This window comes from Eptesicus fuscus, chromosome 5 (assembly GCF_027574615.1).
Source record: "Eptesicus fuscus isolate TK198812 chromosome 5, DD_ASM_mEF_20220401, whole genome shotgun sequence".
Lineage (NCBI taxonomy): Eukaryota > Metazoa > Chordata > Mammalia > Chiroptera > Vespertilionidae > Eptesicus > Eptesicus fuscus.
The window spans coordinates 20,802,618-20,822,319 of NC_072477.1; the positions used below are offsets into that span (position 1 = coordinate 20,802,618).

A 19,702-nucleotide genomic window follows, 5' to 3' on the forward strand; every position below is an offset into this window, starting at 1 on the left:
AGGCACCCAAAGCTTTGAAGAACTGTCACCCACTGGGCTGGGACATGAGAACTCTCTGCAGGGTGTCCTCGGGCTTCAGTGTACCTCAGGCTCCCCAGTGGCATATGGAACTCATTTACTATCGGATTTTCTGAGAACGCCCAGGAGCCAGGTTCCACCACCACAAAGTGCTTGGAAGTCATGAAACGATTGAATCCCAACGACAAAGTGCCTGACTGGGTATTGAGTACACACAGTGGCTTGGTGAGAGCTCTTAACCCCATTCTGAGGTGAGGACACTGAGGCTCGAAGAGGTGGATTGGCCCAGGGTAGCTTAAGACCTCAATCTCTCTCTCCTCTCTCTCTCTCTCTCTCTCTCTCTCTCTCTCTCTCTCTCTCTCTACCTCTACCTCTACCTCTACCTCTACCTCTACCTCTACCTCTACCTCTACCTCTACCTCTCATCAGCCCACACTTCCACACCTTTCCCATCCCATTTCCTGCAGGGATCGTGCTGTGATGGGAGAGGACAGGAAGGGAAGGAAATAAGATTCCATGTGCCCCTCTCCTCTGCTGCCTAAACCTTATCCATTTCTTAGGTCACTCTGGCTTCTTGGGAAATAATTTCAATATTTGATAAGATGGTAAAATTGAAAAGATAAACTCGATACTTAAACTAATTTACCCAAGTCTACCCAGGCTTAAAGCTCTGTAGAATCTGGCCCCGCCCACCCCTGTCTCCAGCCTCAACACCCTGCTGCTCTACATCGTTACCAGGTCCTGGAACTCAGTGATCCAGGCCTCTCTCTCTCTCTCTCTCTCTCTCTCTCTCTCTCTCTCTCTCTCTCTGTGTGTGTGTGTGTGTGTGTGTGTGTGTGTGTGTGTGTGAGAGAGAGAGAGAGAGAGAGAGAGAGAGAGAGAGAGGGAGTTTTCTAACTTTATTTACTTTATTTATTTATTTTTGTTCCTTTCAATTTGTTTTATGGCCCCAGCGGCTGACTGCCAGCAAAGCCAGGCTGGTGGCCTTGTAATTTCTGTAAGTGCCTCCTCGATAAAGTGATGAGATTAATTCATTGGAATTCCTGTGGTCTCTTGAGGGCAGTCTAGGAGAGCTCCGGAGCAGGGAGAGGTCTGTCTGTCTGTCTGTCTCTCTCTCTCTCTCTCTCACTCACACACACACACACACACACACACACACACTCTCTCTCTCTCACACATACAAACGCACATCATCATCATCACCATCCCCTAAGCTCAGGTCAGGTGTGGCAGGTTTGGGGGTGGACTCTCATAGGACAGGGTCATGGTCAATGGCATAAATTCAGGGTTCTCCCAAAGGACTTGTATGCATGCGTATAAGCATAACCAATGGATACAGACAGCTTGGGGGCAAGGGCATGTGCTGGGGGGTGGGAGCGGTCGGGGAGAGGTCAGTGGGGAAAAAGGAGACGTATGTAATACTTTCAACCACAAGGAATTTAAATTAAAAACAAACAAGCAAATAAAAAATGTTCAGGGTTCTAACTTGGAAGCGTGCCCACTATAGACATATGCAGACTCCACTGCAGGCAGGCAAGTCCCTTAACCTCTCCGGGCCCCAGTTTCCTCATCGGTTACACGGGCACAGGTTCCCACCTCACAAAATTGTGTGGATCCGGTGACAGCAAGCACGTAAAGGCTGAGTGACGCCTGCACACGGGCCGGCACGCATTCAAGGTCACCAGGCTGTTTTACATCCCGGCAGGGCTGCCAGGGCGCACACGGCCAGAGACTCTGGGGGAGTCTTTGCTCGGTGTCACCTGAAGCGAGCCACCCATTCTGACACCTGAGAACATTAAGACGGCCTCCCACAGCTGGACCTCAGAGCTGATGCCATGTGCCTGTGGGAGGGAGGCAGGCAAGCCCAGAGCCTGGCCTGGATTTCTGTGACCTTGAGGCAGAGGGGAAATTGCCACCATCAACTCTTTGATCCTGCTCCCCAGGAGCAGGAGAGCCAGGGCCATCCCCCATCAGCTTCTGTCCTTGAACAAGGGCAGGGACAGCGGTCCTCTCTTCGGGCTCAGGGACGGGGCTGTCGAGCTTAGGGAAATGGCTGCCGGGGACTGCGGGCTCAGGGAAGGGGATGCTGGCTAACCCCAGAGTCTGGATGGACACATTTTAAGCTGTCGGCGTGAGCAGGCTGGGCTGGCAGGCGCTTGGTTCCACTCCCTTCTCCATCTCACTCCTGGGGGCCAGAGACTATCCCTTCCCCTCTGAGTGGTCCACTGTCCTCAGCTCTCCGCCCTCCCTTCCTCCTTCCCCCCTGGCTGCATGATCTCATTCCTGCCGGGAGCTGGTGAGGATGGGCAGCTAGACTCCCTGCCTGTGCTTCACACCCTACCCATCTACCTGCTGCTGATTTCCATCTGCAAGTCGCTTGGGCTCCTCACCCTGCACCCATCCTCATCCAGCAAGTTCCTCTTACTGTGCTCCTTGGCTTAGCAAAGGGGCCACTGGCCACCTCATCACCCAGGTCAGACACTGAGGTGGCATCCGGGGTGTTTCTAAGAGCCTTTTTATCCCACTCCCCTGTTATTTCCTCCCTCCTTCCCCTCTGCCTTGGCTGGTTTCAACACTCAGCATCTCTTGCCTCACCGTCTAATCTGGTAGCCTCCTCTGTGTCCATCTCCCTTCCACTTGGCCTGTGGGGGCACATTAATAACTCTCCTGTGCAAGATCCCTCGAGGGACCTCTGGTTCTTTTTTTTTTTTTATTTTTTTTTATTGATTTCAGAGAGGAAGGGAGAGGGAGAGAAAGATAGAAACATCTATGATGAGAGAGAATCATGGATCGACTGCCTCCCACACGCCCCACACTGGGGATCAAGCCCAGAACCCGGGCATGTGCCCTTGACTGGAATCAAACCCGGGACCCTTCAGTCTGCAGGCCGATGCTCAATCCATTGAACCAAACCGGGTAGGCCAAGGGACCTCTGGTTCTTCATGGCACACTGAAACTGTCTGGGGGCCCTCCCCAAAGCCCACTACAGGGCAGTACCTGAGTGAGAACTGTCACAGAAGAATGGAGGAAGTAGAAACCAAAGTCGCTAAGGAGGGGGATCCAGATAAGAACTAAGGCCCGGCCGGTGTGGCTCAGTGGTTGAGCGTCAACCTATGAACTGGGAGGTCACGGTTCAATTCCCAGTCAGGGCACATGCCCAGGTTGAGGGCTCGATCCCCCTTGCGGAGAGTGCAGGAGGCAGCCGATCAATGATTCTCTCTCATCATTGATGTTTCTATCTCTCTCTCCCTCTCCCTTCCTCTCTGAAATCAATAAAAATATATTTAAAAAAGAAAGAAAGAAAGAAAGAAGAAAGAAAGAAAGAAAGAAAGAAAGAAAGAAAGAAAAGGAACTAAGCCCTTTGTCCTGCAGAACCTCAGAAAGCCTCGGATGTTGAAGACTTAAGACTCAGCAGCGAACCTCCTGGTGTATGGGACAATAGGACAGGGTCATGGTCAATGGCATAAATTCGGGGTTTTTAAAAGATAAACTGAACCAACTGAGCCATACCGGCCGGGCGAAAGAGAACTTTCAAATGGCTAACTCTGGATCATGGAGGGAGGAGAGAGAATGGCTAGGGCCAGGGACAGTTATTTTTCATTGTCAAATTTACACTGCCATTTCCTTCTTAAACTTGTGTGCATGCATTATTTTGACAAAAGTTAAAAATTAATTTAAAATTTACATTTAAGAAATTGTCCCACTGCTCCTCAAGAATGACATCTGACCCCCAGGGCAGAGCCTACCAGGCCCTTTGTGAACTGGCCACCTCTGACCAGTCCACCCTGATCTCCCCCTTCATAGGCCCCCAGTTTGGAGGCCCCCAGAAACCACATGGACCTCCCAGCCCTCACCCCTCCCTCTACCTGAAACTCCTCCTGGCAAACTCTTCTACATCCTTGCGGCCTCAGTTCTCAAACTTCATTCTTCCCTTCCCTCTTCCCAGGTAAGCTCACCTGCTCCTTCCGGTTTGCCCCTACGGGCCTCATCCATCACCCACCTCCCCCGCCACACACCTAACACAGCTAGTTTAGTGCCTCACAACCAGGGTTTCGTTTGTTGCCCTCCCTTCTGAACTGTGAGCTCACTGGAGAGAGAGGCCACTAGGTCTTTCCTGTTTGTATCCAAGTACAGTGGCCGGCACCTGGAAATACCTGCTGATCAAAGCAAATGAACTGAAAGCAAAAACCCCACCCACAGAACCCTAGAATTCAAAGGCGACCTCTCAGGTGTCAAAGGCCATTCCTTGCCCTCGGTCCTCTCTGTCCTGGTCCTTCCTGAAGCCACGGACACCCCTCACACCGCTTCAAACCCACTCCGCTCTTAGACGCCACCTCGCTTCTCCCTGCGGGGTCTTGCAGCATCTCTGACCGCCTCTCTATTTATCACATCGAATCCAAGATGCTTTGGATGATAAGACTGCAGCATTATTTTATGTATCACTAAGAAAGAAAGAAAAAACTGCCAATCAAACCAGGACTGTGCTTCCTTGCCACTGGCATTTTCATTTCTGATTAAAAGAGCTCTTTGAGATTTAGATACAAGTTTGATCATATAGCATGCTTGTGGTTACATGAAAGAGAAAATAGGGGAAAGAGAATCATTTTGTTGTTGTTGTTGTTGTTGTTAATCCTCACCGGAGGACATTTTTTCCCATTGATTTTTCAGAGAGAGAGGAAGGAAGGGAGGGAGGGGAGAGAGAGAGACATCCGTGTGAGAGAGACACATTGATTGGTTGCCTCCCTTGAATGCCCCAACTGGGCCAGGGATGGAACCTGCAACCCATGTAGATGCCCTTGACTGGGAATTAAACCTGAAACCCTTCAGGGCATGGACAGACGCTCTAACCACTGAACTACCAGCCAGGGCCCACTTGAATCATTTTTTATCAAAGCCATCATTTTCCCGTTTTCCTTCGGGATCGTCCTCTCTGCTAACGAGGGAGCTATGCTTCTAAAGCGTGTCCATTGCTGCCCCGGGGTTTCCTGCCAGGTCACTGGCCCCTTCCTGCAAGCTTTAATGTGCGTGTGAGGGCAGTGACAACCACATACAGCTGTCACCTAGCGGACAGTACACGGCCGACTCAGAGATGTTACATGGAGAGGATGTGCATCTGATGAAATCTCTAGGTGGGATATAAAACTGAAACTCGTGAACACCAACAGCAGTGTGGGGGTTGCCCGAGCGAATGGGGTTGGGGGAGTAGGGGGTCCTAATAGAAGGTGACAGGAAAAGATCTGACTTTGGATGGTGGGCACATGGTACAACATATAGATCTTGTAACATAGAAACCCACCTGAAACCTATATGTTCATGTTGACCAATAAATGGTCATTTATTAAACCCAATAAATTAAAAAAAAAAGAACTGATGAAATCTGGTACTTCTCTGTCTCCTTCAAGGCTCCTATACCCCCCTCCCCCTTCCTCTCACAGGGCCCCTCCTCCTACCCCACCCCACCCTCTTCCCCCCTTCTTCTGAACAGCTTTCCCAGAAACAAGCTCTCCAGGAGGGCATGTTAACCCCGCCCCCACCCCCTCAGATTCAGCAGGTCTGGGAGGAGCCAGAAATTTGCATTTCTAACAGGGTCCCAAGTGAAGCCTGAGCTTGGGCCTGGGGACGGGGCTCTGAGAACCACGACCCCCGAAGAGCACATTAGGCCCCACTTCCAACTCTCCAGGGTTAAGTCCTGATCAAACTCAGAACTGATCAAACTCAGCACGTGCCCAGCTTTATCCGTGGCCCCAGCCCCTTCCACCAGCAGAAGCCCCCTTTCTGGGTTCCTTTCCCTGATGGCCTCACTATCTCCCCAGGAGCCGAGATTAGGAATCTAGGAGCCAGTATTCTTTTTATCCTGACTCCACTGTCAAAAGTCTCTGGAGCCTGCCCTCCCCTTTAACCTTCGGCCACTGTCCCGCGTGGGGCCTTTCTGAGTGGACTGTGAGCCACACCTCTTCGCTGGACAGTTAAGTCGCCTCCTCACAGGTCTCCCTGCCTCCAGGCTCCCTCCCCCAAATCCAGACCATCTTCCCTATCACTGCCAGACCGTCTTGCTAAAAGGAGATTTGGGCCCAGCCGGTGTGGCCCAGTGGTTGAGTGTGAACCAGGAGGTCACCGGTTCAATTCCCAGTCAGGGTCGGGACACATGCTGGATTGCGGGCTTGATCCTCAGTGAGGGGCGTGCAGGAGGCAGCCCATTGTTGGTGTTTTTCTCTCTCTCTCTCCCTCTCCCTTCCTTTCTCTAAAAGAAGTCAATAAATTGATTTTAAAAAAGGAGATTTGTTCCATTCCCTACTCAAAAACCTTCAGTGGCTTCCTGTTGCCAAGCATAAAAAACAAAAACAATTGCTATTCCTTTAATGGTTATCATATGCCAGGCACGAAGCTAAACATTTCACAAGTGTGTCTCATCTGACGTCTGCAGCAGCATTCTGGGAGCAGGAACTATTTATGAGCCCCACTCGTCCCGTTTTCTTGACAAGGACTTCAAGGCCCAGAGAAACTAAGGAACGCGCCCAAGTTAACACAACGAAGAGATTGTCCGGCTGGGGTGGTGAGCCAGGTGAAGCGGCCCTCACACTGAAATATCACTCCATATTCTTCCTTATGCTATCGGAGAAACGGAGGCTCTTTCTCCGTTGCTCGTGGGCGTGGCGTTCTTGGGGTGCCGCGGGAATAAGCATTTCCAGAGGCCCCATGGGAGGACGAGTGGTCTTCATTTGCGTGGGATTATATTTTGGGGTTTCCCAAGTCCCATGTCCCTTAATCCGGTCCTGGAAGAGGTGCAGCTGGGGAGCCAGCAGAGCTCAAAGCAAAGCCAGCAGCCAGAGTTCCCGTGTCCTGGGGGAGCTGGGCCGGTGCAGCATCAGGCCAGCTACGGCCCACGAGTGAGGTCCGCACGGCCACGAGCCAGGTGGGCGAGTGCGTGCTTGACCCCCACAGGCCAGGAGTCAAGCAGAGCAAGTCAGGAGCAAGAGAGAGAGAACTCCTTTGTTTAGGAGATTAAATACACTGAGTGGCCAGGTGATTATGATCTCTGAACGCATAATAATCTGGCCACTCAGTGTATATCCTATATAATAAAAGGCTAATATGCAAATTGTCCCCTCAACCAGGAGTTCGACCAGCAGGCAGGCTGGCCAACCGCTCATGTCCCCTCCCCCTGGCCAGGCTGGCCGGACCCCACCCATGCACAAATTCATGCACTGGGCCTCTGAGATAGATAGATAGATAGATAGATAGATATCTTACCTAATAATAGACAAACATGTAAATTGACCATACCTCTGCTACGCCCACAGCCAATCAGGAGTGATTATGCAAATTAATCTGACAAAGATGGCGGGTTAGTTTGCATATGCAGGCGCAGAGCGGCAGGGAGGGGCGGGACGCCTGCTATGGGGGTGGAGGGGCGGAGGGAGCAACAGGAGCGGTGCTCCACCGGGAGCGAGGACTTGCAGGCTCCCGGGCGGCCGGAAGCAAAGCCAGGGGAAGGAAGGCCTATATTTGCATGAATATCGTGCAACAGGCCTCATATATATATATATATATATATATATATTGCACACACACACACACACACACACATACATATGTATGTATATGTGTGTATATGTGTGTGTATGTATATGTGTGTGTATATATGTATGTATGTATATGTGTGTGATATATATGTATGTATATATGTGTGTATATATGTATGTATGTATATGTGTGTGTATATATATATATATATACACACACACACACACACACACACACACACAGACACACAAACTCACACACACACTGAGTGGCCAGGTTATTATGCATTCAGAGATCATAATAATCTGGCCACTCAGTGTATATTAAATCGTCCTGTGCTTGCAGTAGCCATGCCTACTCTGGCCAATGACCTGTTCCCAGGTGTCACTGACGGAAAGTACCTTCCCTATTTTACCAGACTTTACTGGGCATGTCTATAATATTTGGCCTGCCCTTTGCTCCTTTTCTGTGAAGACGGATCTCGAGAATTCTCGTGTTTTCATATTACACGGTATTTTACAAAGTCTCATACTTTAAAAAGATATTAGCTTGTAAGAACACGTAATAAATAACTCCAAAATGCAATGGGCATTTAATTTTAAGGGGTGCCTTTAACATTTATGTAAAACGTCTTTTGGACTCGTTCAATAGAAACTTATCTGGCCACTGGGTAAAGCTAGCAATAAAACTACTGGTCTGCAATGTGTTAATTAATAGCCTGGTTATGGCAACGGTAGCAGTAACACAGCCTAAGAAGCCCTTCTACATCCAGCCCGCACCGCTTTCCCAGCCCAGCATCTACCCCTGAGCACCCCCTTCCTTAGCCAAGCACGTTCACCCTCTGGGCACTGCTCTGGCTGTTCTTTCGGCCACACAGGCTCACCTTTTTCTCCTGCTTAAATGGCCCTTCCCCTGGGAAGCCCACCGGGCCCTCTCTTACCTCTGTGTCTCCCCTGACTTTCAGGTGGCTGTGCCTCTGAAAAGAGGAATTGTGATCTGTTCTTCCTCTCATTCCTTCAGGGCCCTCCAGACAGCACCCAGAGTTTGTGGGTTTATTGACCCTCTTTGTATAGATGAGGAAACTGAGGCCAGAGGACCCTAATCCTTGCCCAAGGTCAACCAGCTGGTGAGTGGTACCCCACTCTCAACTTTCACCCACTTCTGGCTTTGTCTCTGTTACCAACTCCCCCCCCCCCTCCCCCGCCATTGTCTTGTGTCCCCTGGGGTCCTCCAGCCTTATTCTCCAGGACAAAAGGCCTGGAGGTGGTCCAAGGCAGAATAACCCATCAATCATCCCCCTGCCCCTCTCCACAGGGAGTTTCCTTCTAAGCCTGCATCTGGGCCCCAGGTGAACAGAGGCCGCACTGTGCCAGGGCCGCTGTCTCACTAGCTCCTCCACGTGTAAGTCACAGACCCCGGAGCTGCTCCAGGGGCCTCCCAGTGACCTGCGAAGTTGGCCACATGCCCTGGGAACCCGGGGAGGGTACAGGATGGCTTTACCCTCTGACAGCCCCTTGCGGCCATGCATCCAGGTCCATTTATTCGTCAATTGCTTTCATTCCACCTGGAAGAAAATCCAAGGGTGGCACCCACATGGCCTGCGACTCCCTCCAGCCCCCTCTCCTTCCACTCTGCCCTCAGTCAGTCAGGCCGGCCGCACTGGCCTTCCTTCTGGTCCTGAAACGCACTGCTGTTTCCTCAGCCTGAACGTGGTCCCAGGATTCTTTCCCATACTCCACCCAACCTTGAAAGTCACCTTCTTAGCACCTCTGCCCTAAATCTCCGTCTATGGGAGACCCCCTCTCTCAATCACCTTTCGTCTCTTTGGTTTTTCTCCTTGAAACACTTATCTCAGTCTGTCTTTGTGCTTCTTTTTAAAAAAATATGTTTCTTTACTGATTTCAGAGAGGAAGGGAGAGGGAGAGAGATAGAAACATCAATGATAGGAGAGAATCATTGATCGGCTGCCTTCCGCACACCCCATACTGGGGATCGAGCCTGGGCATGTGCCTTTGGCCAGAATCAAACCTGGGACCCTTCAGCCCACAGGCCGACGCTTTATCCACTGAGCCAAACCAGCCAGGGCTGTGCTTCTTTATTTGTTAGCATGTTTACTGTCCGCCTTCCTCGCTAGAACCCCAGACTAGCAAGGTAGGACCATTGCTCCATCTTAGCTCCCAGAACAATGGCTGGGACGGAACCTCTGTCGCATAAGCTCATGTGTAAAGCAGGAGCTTTCCCCACACCTTGTCCTTTAGAAAAGAAAGTTGCTTAACCCTTCATTCTTTAGGGGGACCCACATTGGAGGTGCTATGCCAACCGCTTTGTATTGAACAGCCCCCATTTGAGAAGACCGCAATGAGTGCCAGCCGCCCGAGGGAATCAGTAACGAAGGGAGTAAGGAAATTTTACACAAACTCAGTCCTGAGACTATGAGCTCGCAATTGCAGATGGTAAGTGTCAAAAGCAGTACAGACCTGATTGGGGAAATCATGACTGTAAACTGACCCAAATGAAAAAAAAAACCTGTACGTAAAATGTTCAGGGATAGCAGCCCAAGCAAGCTCGTAAGATCTCAAGTAACCGAAATGGGAGTGAAGAGAGCGCGCTCTAAGAGACTGGTTCAAAATCAGCCCGAGAGAAGGCCACGGCACTGCCGGCAAAGACTCCTGTGGCACGTTTGGTGAGCCTTGCTTTACAGTGTGCGGGTGGGGGAGGGTTAACAAGGGAGGTGGACTTCCGGCTCTCGGCTCGGAGGAGGCTCAGGTGCAACTTTCTGGGGTCGTCCTGAATCTGGGTTCAGCCGGCACCAGCCGCCTCCACCACCCCGCCCCTGAAGTTCAACCCTAATGAAATCAAAGTCGTATACCTGAGGTGCACCGGTGGGGAAGTGGGTGCCCCGCCTGCCCTGACCCCCAAGATCGGCCCCCTGGGCCTGTCTCCAAAAAAAAGGTGATGACATTGCCAAAGCAACCAGTGATTGGAAGGGTCCGAGGATTACAGTGAAATTGGCCATTCAGAACAGACAGGCCCAGATGGGAGTAGTGCCTTCTGCCTCTGCCCTGGTCCTCAAAGCCCTCAAAGACCCGCCAAGAGACAGAAAGAAGCGAACACACATTAAGCACAGCCGATCGTTAGCTAGAGAGCTCTCTGGAGCCATTACAGAGATCCCGGGGACGGCCCAGGCTGCGGGCTGCAAGGTTGATGGCCGCCACCTCGTGACATCATAGATGGCATCAACAGTGGCGCAGTGGAATGTCCAGCTAGTTGGGAACCGCAAAGGGAAATGTTTTGATTAAAGATCACTTGACAACCAGAAAAAGGGGGAAAATGGCGGTGGAGCCCGCAGAAGAAAGACCCCGTGAGGACACAGTAAGAAAGCAGCCGTCTACAAGCCAGGAAGAGAGGCCTCCTGCCCTGGGAACTTGATCTTGAACTTACAGCCTCCAGGACTGTGAAAAAAATAAATGTCTATTGTTTTGATAAAAAATAAAAATGTGAGTAGAAAAGGTTTTCCAAAAAATTTATTGTTTTATACAGTGTGACTTAAACTATGCAATAGAGCAAAGGTTCCCATAGTGTGATGGATGCATAGACGTTTGACTATTTTATCTAGATCTCTAAAAGTTTATATATACAAACAGGCCAAACTTCTTCGGTGTGTCCTCATTGGGAAAATGGGGGGGTCACTTTGGAGATCGCCTTCTACTCAGACACATTGAGAATTTCCTCTGTGCCAGGGACTGTGGGCGGGTGTGAGGCTCAGTGAAAAATCAAGGTATATATTAATGCTGTTCCTTAAAAGCATGCAACCTTCTTGGGCACTTGGACAAGAAATTGCCATAACCGTACAGTGTGGTAAGTATTGCTGGGCTGCTGGGAGATTCCCAGGAGCAGCCAGGAGGGGCGCTACACGTGTCAAATGAGCGGAGGAAGTCCGAGAAGGCTTCCTGGAGGAAATGCCAAAAGATCTAATGGACAAAAGGAAGGACTGGAGGTTGGGACAGGGAGCAAAGAGAAGCCTGGAAGACTATGTGCGAAGTCTAAGGCCGCAAGGTCAGCGTGGGGCAATCCCAAAGGGGATCCTCAGTCATGTTCTGGAGCTTTGATTTCACCCAAACAAGACAGAAGAGTGGCATGTTCAGATGTGTGTTCAGAAAGGTCTCTCTGGCAGCACGGAAGATGACAGACTGGGAGGGGGGTGGGCCTGGCAGCTGAGAGAGAGCATTGCAGAAACCGTGGCAGTGGGTGGTGGCCTGGGCAGAAGCAGGGGGGATGGAGAAGCTGCTGGGTTGGAAAGGTGGGGGGTGGGAGGGGAACTACAGGAAGCAAAGTTAAAGGAAAGACCCATTTCTGGCTTAAACACTGGAAGAGTGCATCGATAATGACCTGGGAACACAAGGAGAACACTTGATGGCAGAGACTTAGCTTCTGATTAGGACCTGTTGCGTTTGGGGTGCGCTGGGACATCCCATGGAAACATTCGTTGATGCTAAAGGGCTGGAACTCAGGGAGAAGTTGAGGGCAAGAGCTACGGAATTGGAAGTCATCCCGATTCCAGAGGCAGTTGAATCCGTGGGCAGGAGGAGATATTAGGTGCATCAGCAGAGACTTATAAGGTGGGACAAGAAGTGAGGGGAGGCCCTGGCAGGTTTGGCTCAGTGGATGGAGCATCAGCCTGCGGACTGGAAGGTCCCAGGTTCGATTCCGGCCAAGGGCACATGCCTAGGTTGTGGGCTTGATCCCCGGTAGGGGGCGTGCAGGAGGCAGCTGGTCAATGATTCTTATCACTGATGTTTCTATCTCTCTCTCCCTCTCCCTTCCTCTCTGAAATAAATAAAAATATATTTAAAAAAAAGAAAGAAGTGAGGGGAGGTAGAGAAGGGGGATACTGGAAACTGAAAGTTGAGGGGAGAGATATATGTTTTTTCTAACTAGAGATACTAGGGGTATTTAAATGCTAATGGACAGAAAGAGAATGAAGAGAGTGCAAAGAAGATAAAAAGAGAGGAGATAATGGTAGGAGGGTCTCTGGAAAGAAGGGAGGAGACACATTCAAAGGCTGGAAGGGTTGAGCCTGGGGGAGGAGACAGCTTCCAGCAGTGCATGGGTAGCTATAAATAACTATGCAAATAGTGAATGCAAGATACTGCAGATGTGGGAGTGTATAGGTTTGGTGGCAACCAGCTGAGCAGTTCCCCTCCGAGGCTTCTGGTTTCTCCACAGAGCAGGGGGCAGGGTCATTGCTGAGAATGAGAGACTGACAGGGTCCAAGGAGTGGGGCTTAGAAAAGACCCCGCGTGGCTCCTCCATGTTCCCCTCACCATGTCGGCACGCGTTACAAAGGCTTTCGTTACTGTGGGGTCGGTCTCACAGGCCAGATCTGGCGCTCAGCCCTACGGTCCAGAGGCTGACTGCCAGCCACGGGCAGGGGCTCCATCTCCAGGGGCAGACTCCCATTGCTCCAGTTCAGGAACCCGAGACAGCAGAGCACTCCAGTCCAAGGAGAAGCTGAGGGGCCTGGCCAGCAAGTTCACTCAGAGCGAGCAGAAGGCCTGCCGGAAACTACGTCAGACCACCTGATGAGGTCAGACCACCGGAATGTTAGATCACAGCAGGCTGGCCCCAAGCTGACTCCCTTTCCCCAGGAGAGGTGCCTTGGCCAGGGCTGCCTGAGTCTACGCCCCCGGGGCTGATCAAGCCTTACCCCTCCCGCCCATAATCCAATCAGGTGGGGGGTTCGCTCCTTTGGAGCCATTGGGTTCCTTCGGGAGGGTGCCCTTTTGGGCCCTCTCAGAGCTCATCTACTGTGGGTGAGTGTCACCAGCACCCCTAGCAGTGACAAGAAACTCCTTTTCATAGCAGAGAATCCACAGGGAACGTTGTAACAAACACTTCACCTCTAAGCCCCTTGAGGGTGTAGGGGACTGCATCTCCCCGGGTCAATGCCACGATGCAAGGGAGTGCACCTTTTATCTGGGAAGGGCCAGATAGTAAATGATTTAGGCTCTGTGGCCTGAAGGTCTACATCAAAACTACTCAAATGTGGCTTATTGGCTCATCAAAGACTATATGTAAATAAACAGGTGTGGCTCGTCCCAATAAACTTGATTTACAAAAGCAGGTGACCAGCCCCAAGGCTGTATTTTGCCCACCTTTCCCCCTCCCACCCCACCCCGCCACCCCTGCCGCAGTGCTAGCACCTAGCACAACCAGGCACACAGTCAGTGCGTAGAGAAGGCATGACTGAGGCCTACCTCCCTAAACCTATCATGATAGCCTTACTTCTGCAAAATTTCTTTCCATATTAGTTAACCACTGTATTTGAGCAGATTAAAGTTACCCACAAGGGAGGTGGTAGGTGTGAGCCAGCAAGATTTTCAGAGCTTTCCTAGCGTTCTGAGTATTTGTACATGGATCATTCTATGACAAGATGTTGAGCATTTTGAAATACCCTTTTTGATTGGGTGGTTGCTTAGGAAACTGCCCAGGGCTATGCCTGCAGACGGAGATGCTCTAAGCAGGCATAAGGGCTCTCTGCTTCCCCTGCAGTCCCACCCTCAGAGGGGGGACTCCATTAAAGCCCGCTCATTACAGGTCATCTCCTCCCTCTTTTATACTTTCCTTCGTTTTTCCACAACCATTATGCTCAGAAACAACAAAATCAGAGTCTTTGTTAGAACAAAGGCAAAGAGTGGAGAAAAGAGCCTTGGCGTTTACATCTCCCTGTTCTAGATGGAAACCTGTTTCTGGTTATAAACGTGAAACTCGTCTCGTGAGAAAGAGGGGAGAGCCGTTCAGTTTTGATTACACTCAAAGGCTGCTGTTTGTCTTTGACTTCTCGGAAGAGATGGCTATCCTGTTCGTGGGAGCAAGTAATTAAGACTGTTTGCGGATCCTTCCTGTGGATTTGCTAAGGACATTCCCAGTACCCGTCCTCGGCGGAGTGTAACAGGGTTTCTGAGTCCACACCAGCCTCTGCCTTCAGGACATCTGGTGCAGAGCTCTCCAGCTCACTTAGGAACACGATAGAGAGAAGAAAATGCAATTGTCTCCTAAAAAGCAATTTTTCAAAAACTGACCTCCAAGAGTAGATCTTATATCAAGATCACTTCCCGATTTGGGAAGAAAAAAAATGCTAGTTCAGAAACCTAAAATGGTTTCAACACCTTATGTTTGTTTGTCAAACATCTGCTGGTATCGATTAGCAATCAGACTGGAGGTTTCCAACCCGGGCTGAAGCAGGAGACTTAGAACCACCAGCCAAGGCTTTTCAAATCTAGAGATGCCAGGGCCCGCCCCGCCGAGACGTGGGGGTACAGAGCTGGCAGGGAGCAGATGCATGCATTCACTGTGCTGCAGACTGGCGCAAGGCCTGATGGGAACGTGCTCCCAGTCAATATTTGCTGAAAGAAATTGTATCATGGCACCTTCTGGGGAAGGTTCAGGGAAACAGAGACAGGAGTTTTCCCAAAATTTACTTTTGACTGTTTTACTCTTTTGCGCTGTTTGAATTTTTACCATATTCATTTTTTTAAAAAATATTTTTATTGATTTCAGAGAGGAAGGGAGAGGGAGAGAGAGAGAAACATCCATGATGAGAGAGAATCACGGATCGGCTGCCTCCTGCACGCCCCCTACTGGGGATCAAGCCCGAAACCCTGGGCATGTGCCCTTGACCAGGAATCGAACCCAGGACTCTTCAGTCTGCAGGCCGACGCTCTATCCACTGAGCCAATCCGGCCAGGGCCATATTCATTTTTTTAAAGAGTTCCTTTTATTAAAAAAAGATACATGCCATCTAAAACTAAAATAGCTAAGATAATTTAAATCCTGTTAAGTCAAAGTAATTATAGTTTAAATATATGTAACTATAAAAGCTTGCTCTGTAAGGTAAAGCAAATTAATATGTCCTGCTGTCATAGTAACATATGTCTTCAGTGATACCGTAAAAGAGAAAATAATCCTCATAAACATTTATTTCGTGCTTACCAGGTGCCAGTGCATAATCTAAGTGCTTGATATATATTAACTCACTTAATCCTGTTTTATCAGCTCTCTGTGAGGTCCGGACACACTCCTCTCACTGAAGGTGAGAGAGGAAGTGAGGCCCAAAGCATTCAGCCGTAAGGCAATGAATGGAACCGTTTGACCCAGGCACCCAGGTGGCTAGCCACTGCACCACACAGTCTCAACTCATATGCAGAGTTGCAAACATGACCAAGCTTAATGCCCTCAATTGGTTTAATAAATAGTCATCTGAAGAGATCTCAACAAGTAAATACTTGTTGACTGAATCAACGGAGACTCATCCCAGGGAAGGCGGGCCTGCCTCTTCCAAAGGGGAAGTGGGGGGAAGGGCTCCCTCGCCCTGGACGAGGGATCTGGGCCAGGGACAGGACAGGGGCCCTGGTTTTCCCCAATCTGCTTTTAGTGTCTGTCCCAGCGGCCCATTACCAGCCCATCTCAGTGACCTGCAGGAGCCGGCCTTTTTGTCCATCCTGCCGCCAGAACCTAGAACAGTGCTCAGACGTTACCAGGTGGGGTGGATGAAGCAACTGCGCTACCCACGGCCTGGTGCGGTAAGAGTCTCAGCTCCCGTTTTCCCCTCCGTCTCTCTGTGCTGGGCCTGGGCCTGGGCCTTGAACTTGATAACAGCCCATCATCATCCCCAGTTGAACTAGGGATCGTTTTGCAGAGGGCACCCATCAGGGCTCTCGCACACCTTCACCAGAATGGTTTGCTCCAGAACCCATGGAAAGAGGCAGCCTCCCCACAGCCACTGGGCCGTGACTCAGCTGATTCGCAGATGCACCAAAAAGCCTAGAAGACAGGCCACGCTGGGGCCCGGACCGGGGCACGTCTCCTTGCTCGGTCAGCCTGAGCCTTTCCCATGAAAACAGTCATATTTCACTTGTGAAATTAAAAAAAGAGAAACCCTTTATCGTTCAAGAGGCCTGCAACTGCAGGGTAAATAAGGCCATTTCCCCCCAAAATCAGCTTTTTTTGGGGGGCACACATTTGACATTGTTTCCCATCCCGGCGAAAGCACACCCGTGGTGAGACACTCTGTGGGGTTTGGGGTGGTTCTGGGGCACCATCTCGGGGTGCATGCCATTTCAACAACAGTCCCGTCCCGCAGTGAGAGTCCTTATCCGGACTCGTAGCATGAGGAAACCCGAAAGACAGAAAAGAACGCCCCCAAACCTCTGCTCCCAGCACTCAGCCCTGACCTGGGGGGATCACCAGGCTTCCCTCCCGCACCCCTCCGGCGCCCACGCACCTTGGATGGTCCTCTTGAAGAAGGCCTTGCAGGCCTCGCAGGAGGCCACGCCGTAGTGGTAGCCGGAGGCAATGTCCCCACACACGAGGCACAGGCGCTTGGGGATGGAGTTCAGCATGAACTCGCACTTGATGGCCTGGTCCTCCATGATGACACTGCCACAGTCCTCGTAGCTCTTGCGACACGGGGTGCCTCCCAGCCCGGCGCCTACAAACATGGGCGGGGAGTCCAGACCGTTGGCTTGGGGGCCCAGGGCCAGGCCAAAGCCGCCGCTGGCGTCCGAGGAGCCGCTGGGGCTGTGGTGGCTGAGGGCATCGATGCCCGAGGACGGGCTGGACGGCTCGGTCTTGATGAAGGAGCCGCAGCTGGAGCTCAGGTGCCGGTCGTCCGCGGACATTCTGTTCAGCAGCCTGTGGACAGAGGCGGGGAGTCAGATCTGCGCACGGCCCGAGGTGCGACACGGTCCCAAGAATTAGCTCCGGGCTCCGGGCACCGTGGGTGGGGCGGCTGGGAGGGGCTCTATGCTAAGGCTTCAGGGAGATAAAATTGGAGAAGGTCAATTGGACCTGAAACCACACAGCCTAGAGCAAGTTTCCACCATGACACTCCCAATCCCTAGAACCTTGTGAAAAAAAAAAAAAACACGTTTAATCAATTAGCTTCAGGTTAGGCACTCAGTCCTGGGCAAACTGCTGGCTTGAGGGTGACCAAAAAAGGTAACAACTTGGCTAAAGTATTTGGCCAAACTTCCTGCACAAGAATAAAACATGGTGGCGACCCTTAAAAGTGTGGGCATGCCAGGCCCGGGACCAGACTCCCCCTTGGTAACCCATCTCGCCCGATCCCACTGGTGCTTCAGGTAAGTCCAAGCTTGGAGCTTCCCCGGCCCACCACCATCACCAGGATTGGAACCAGACCCCCGGCCAGGCCAAGAGGCAGGGCTTGTGGCCAAGGTCCCAGCTAGACTGGCTGCCCTCTGGGCTTTGCCACTGGCCCAGGGCACATGGGAAAGTGGCTCCAGACCCCTCTCCCATTGCCCTGCCTGGCACCCCGAGCAGGCAGGCTCCCGCCCAGCCCCTCCCCCATGGACACTGTGCTTCCATCAGGCAGTAAAAGAGAAACCTTCCAACCCCAACTCCATGCATCCTCAGCTGTTTTTAACTTTAAATTTCAACCCTTAAGTGCCCCTGCCTCACCGGTGGAGTCGGGGGAGCATTACCAACGTGACAGGAACATAAGGAATCATCCAGTTTCCCATAAGGAGAGCCCCTCCTCTGAGACCCTGTGGGGGATGAGCACCCTGCTGGGGGGGGGTGGGGGGGGCGGCAGGTGTGACCCTCCCGCAGCCCAACTCCCAGGATGAGAGGAGGGGCCTGTGAATGGGCTGGAAAAGCTCACAGCAGGGGGATGGCGTGCATTTAGGGAAGCTCAGCTGCAGCCCATGCTCAGGCCCTCAGGGCCAGGCGGGATCTGGAATCAGGAGGCTGGCAGGGTCCAGCTGGCCCTCGCCTGGCCTGTCCATGTGGAGGAAAAGAGGAGACCAAGGCTGATGCCCGAGGAGCAGGTGGCAGGGAAGAGGGAGAGGTCCTAGAGCTGGTAAAGGGCTGGAGAGGTCAGCAGTACAGCCCATGAGTGGCAAGATGGCTCCAGGTTGGGGGGGAGGGTCTCAGTGCTGGAGGGCCCACTGCGGGGGGGGCAGCCACAGTCCTATCTCCAGAGGGAGCCCCTATTTTCTGAGCAGCCTACTAGGCAAGGGGCTGGTTACCACCTGGGGAAGGGGCCGCCTTCTCACCTCACAGAGCCCACCCCCACAACACCCACATCCCCAAATGCTATCTCCCGATGGGGAGGGGCCTTCATTGTCCCGGCGCACTAATGAGTTCAGAGTTAACACACCTGCCAAGGGGCCGTCCCAGGCCTCTACACTGGAAGATGTCTGGAGATAGGGAAGCCATTGCCCTAGCGACGGTTCTAAACAGAAACTGGGCGCTGCAGCTACCAAGATAAACGGTTCCGACTCTTAAGAGGTTTATTGTTACTATTTTCAAACAGGTAGTGTTTGAAAATAGGGGCTCCCTGGTTTATTCCAAATAACCACTGAGTCCTCAAGTCCTTGGAGCCCCTCTCCTACAGGTCCCAGGTTTCCCGTACATGGGCAGAGGGTGCCCCCGCTGAGGGTCTCCTCCGGGTCCTTCCCCATCCCTGGCTGGTGCCCTGGGCTCCCCACAGCCGCCTGCTTCCTCTCCACCACCAGCGGGTCCCGTTTGTCCTCAGGAAACACCGTCAGCCTGGCAGGGTGTATAACCGGGCAGAACACCTGCCCGAGCAAACACAAGCACACCTTTGGGTCCCTTCCCACAAGGCCCTTGCACAGGGCAGGCAGGGAGAGCTGACCAGGTGCCCTGTCCTTTCTCACCCCCTCCTGCCCACCGCTGTAGGCTCTGCCATTCACGGGAACATCCCAGGCCCACCGTTACCAACCCTGCTGGGTGAGGCAGCTCCCAGCCTAGCCCTCCACCGCCCTCCCCTAGAGACCCAGAGGTCCAGGCGATACACTTGACGTAAACAGTAATTATGGCAACTACTACTTAGTGAGCATGAATTATGTGCCACCTGCTGCATAACTGTCCTGGGGACGTACAAGAAGCATGTGCCTGAGGGAAGGCAGAGAGTCCTGCAGCCACTCCCAGCAGCCAGCAGCCAGTGTCCCCGCTCTCGTCCCCCAGCATCCTGGCTCAGGCAGCCCTAAAGGTAACCCAGGGCCGGCAGTCCCCTAAGCCTTGGTTTCCCCTCCTGACCCTCTCTTTCTTTTTATAATGTTGTTTTGTTTGTTTTTATTGATTTCTGAAAGAAAGGAGGGGGGGAGAGAGAGAAGGG

At 51.9% G+C, this 19,702-nt stretch overlaps 1 protein-coding gene across 4 annotated transcripts in view; it reads right to left on the reverse strand.

Moving 5' to 3' along the window:
* Positions 1–19,702, reverse strand: part of ESRRB (estrogen related receptor beta) — a 104,500-nt gene that overhangs the window by 37,437 nt on the left and 47,361 nt on the right. Inside the window, exon 2 of one of the 4 annotated variants that reach the window (XM_028141335.2) lies at positions 16,826–17,235. In XM_028141335.2, coding sequence (XP_027997136.1) covers positions 16,826–17,235 — 410 coding nt within the window. Of the gene's footprint in view, positions 1–16,825; positions 17,236–19,702 lie in introns of those variants that run through there. The other 3 variants (XM_054715460.1, XM_054715458.1, XM_054715459.1) reach the window with 3 other exon arrangements.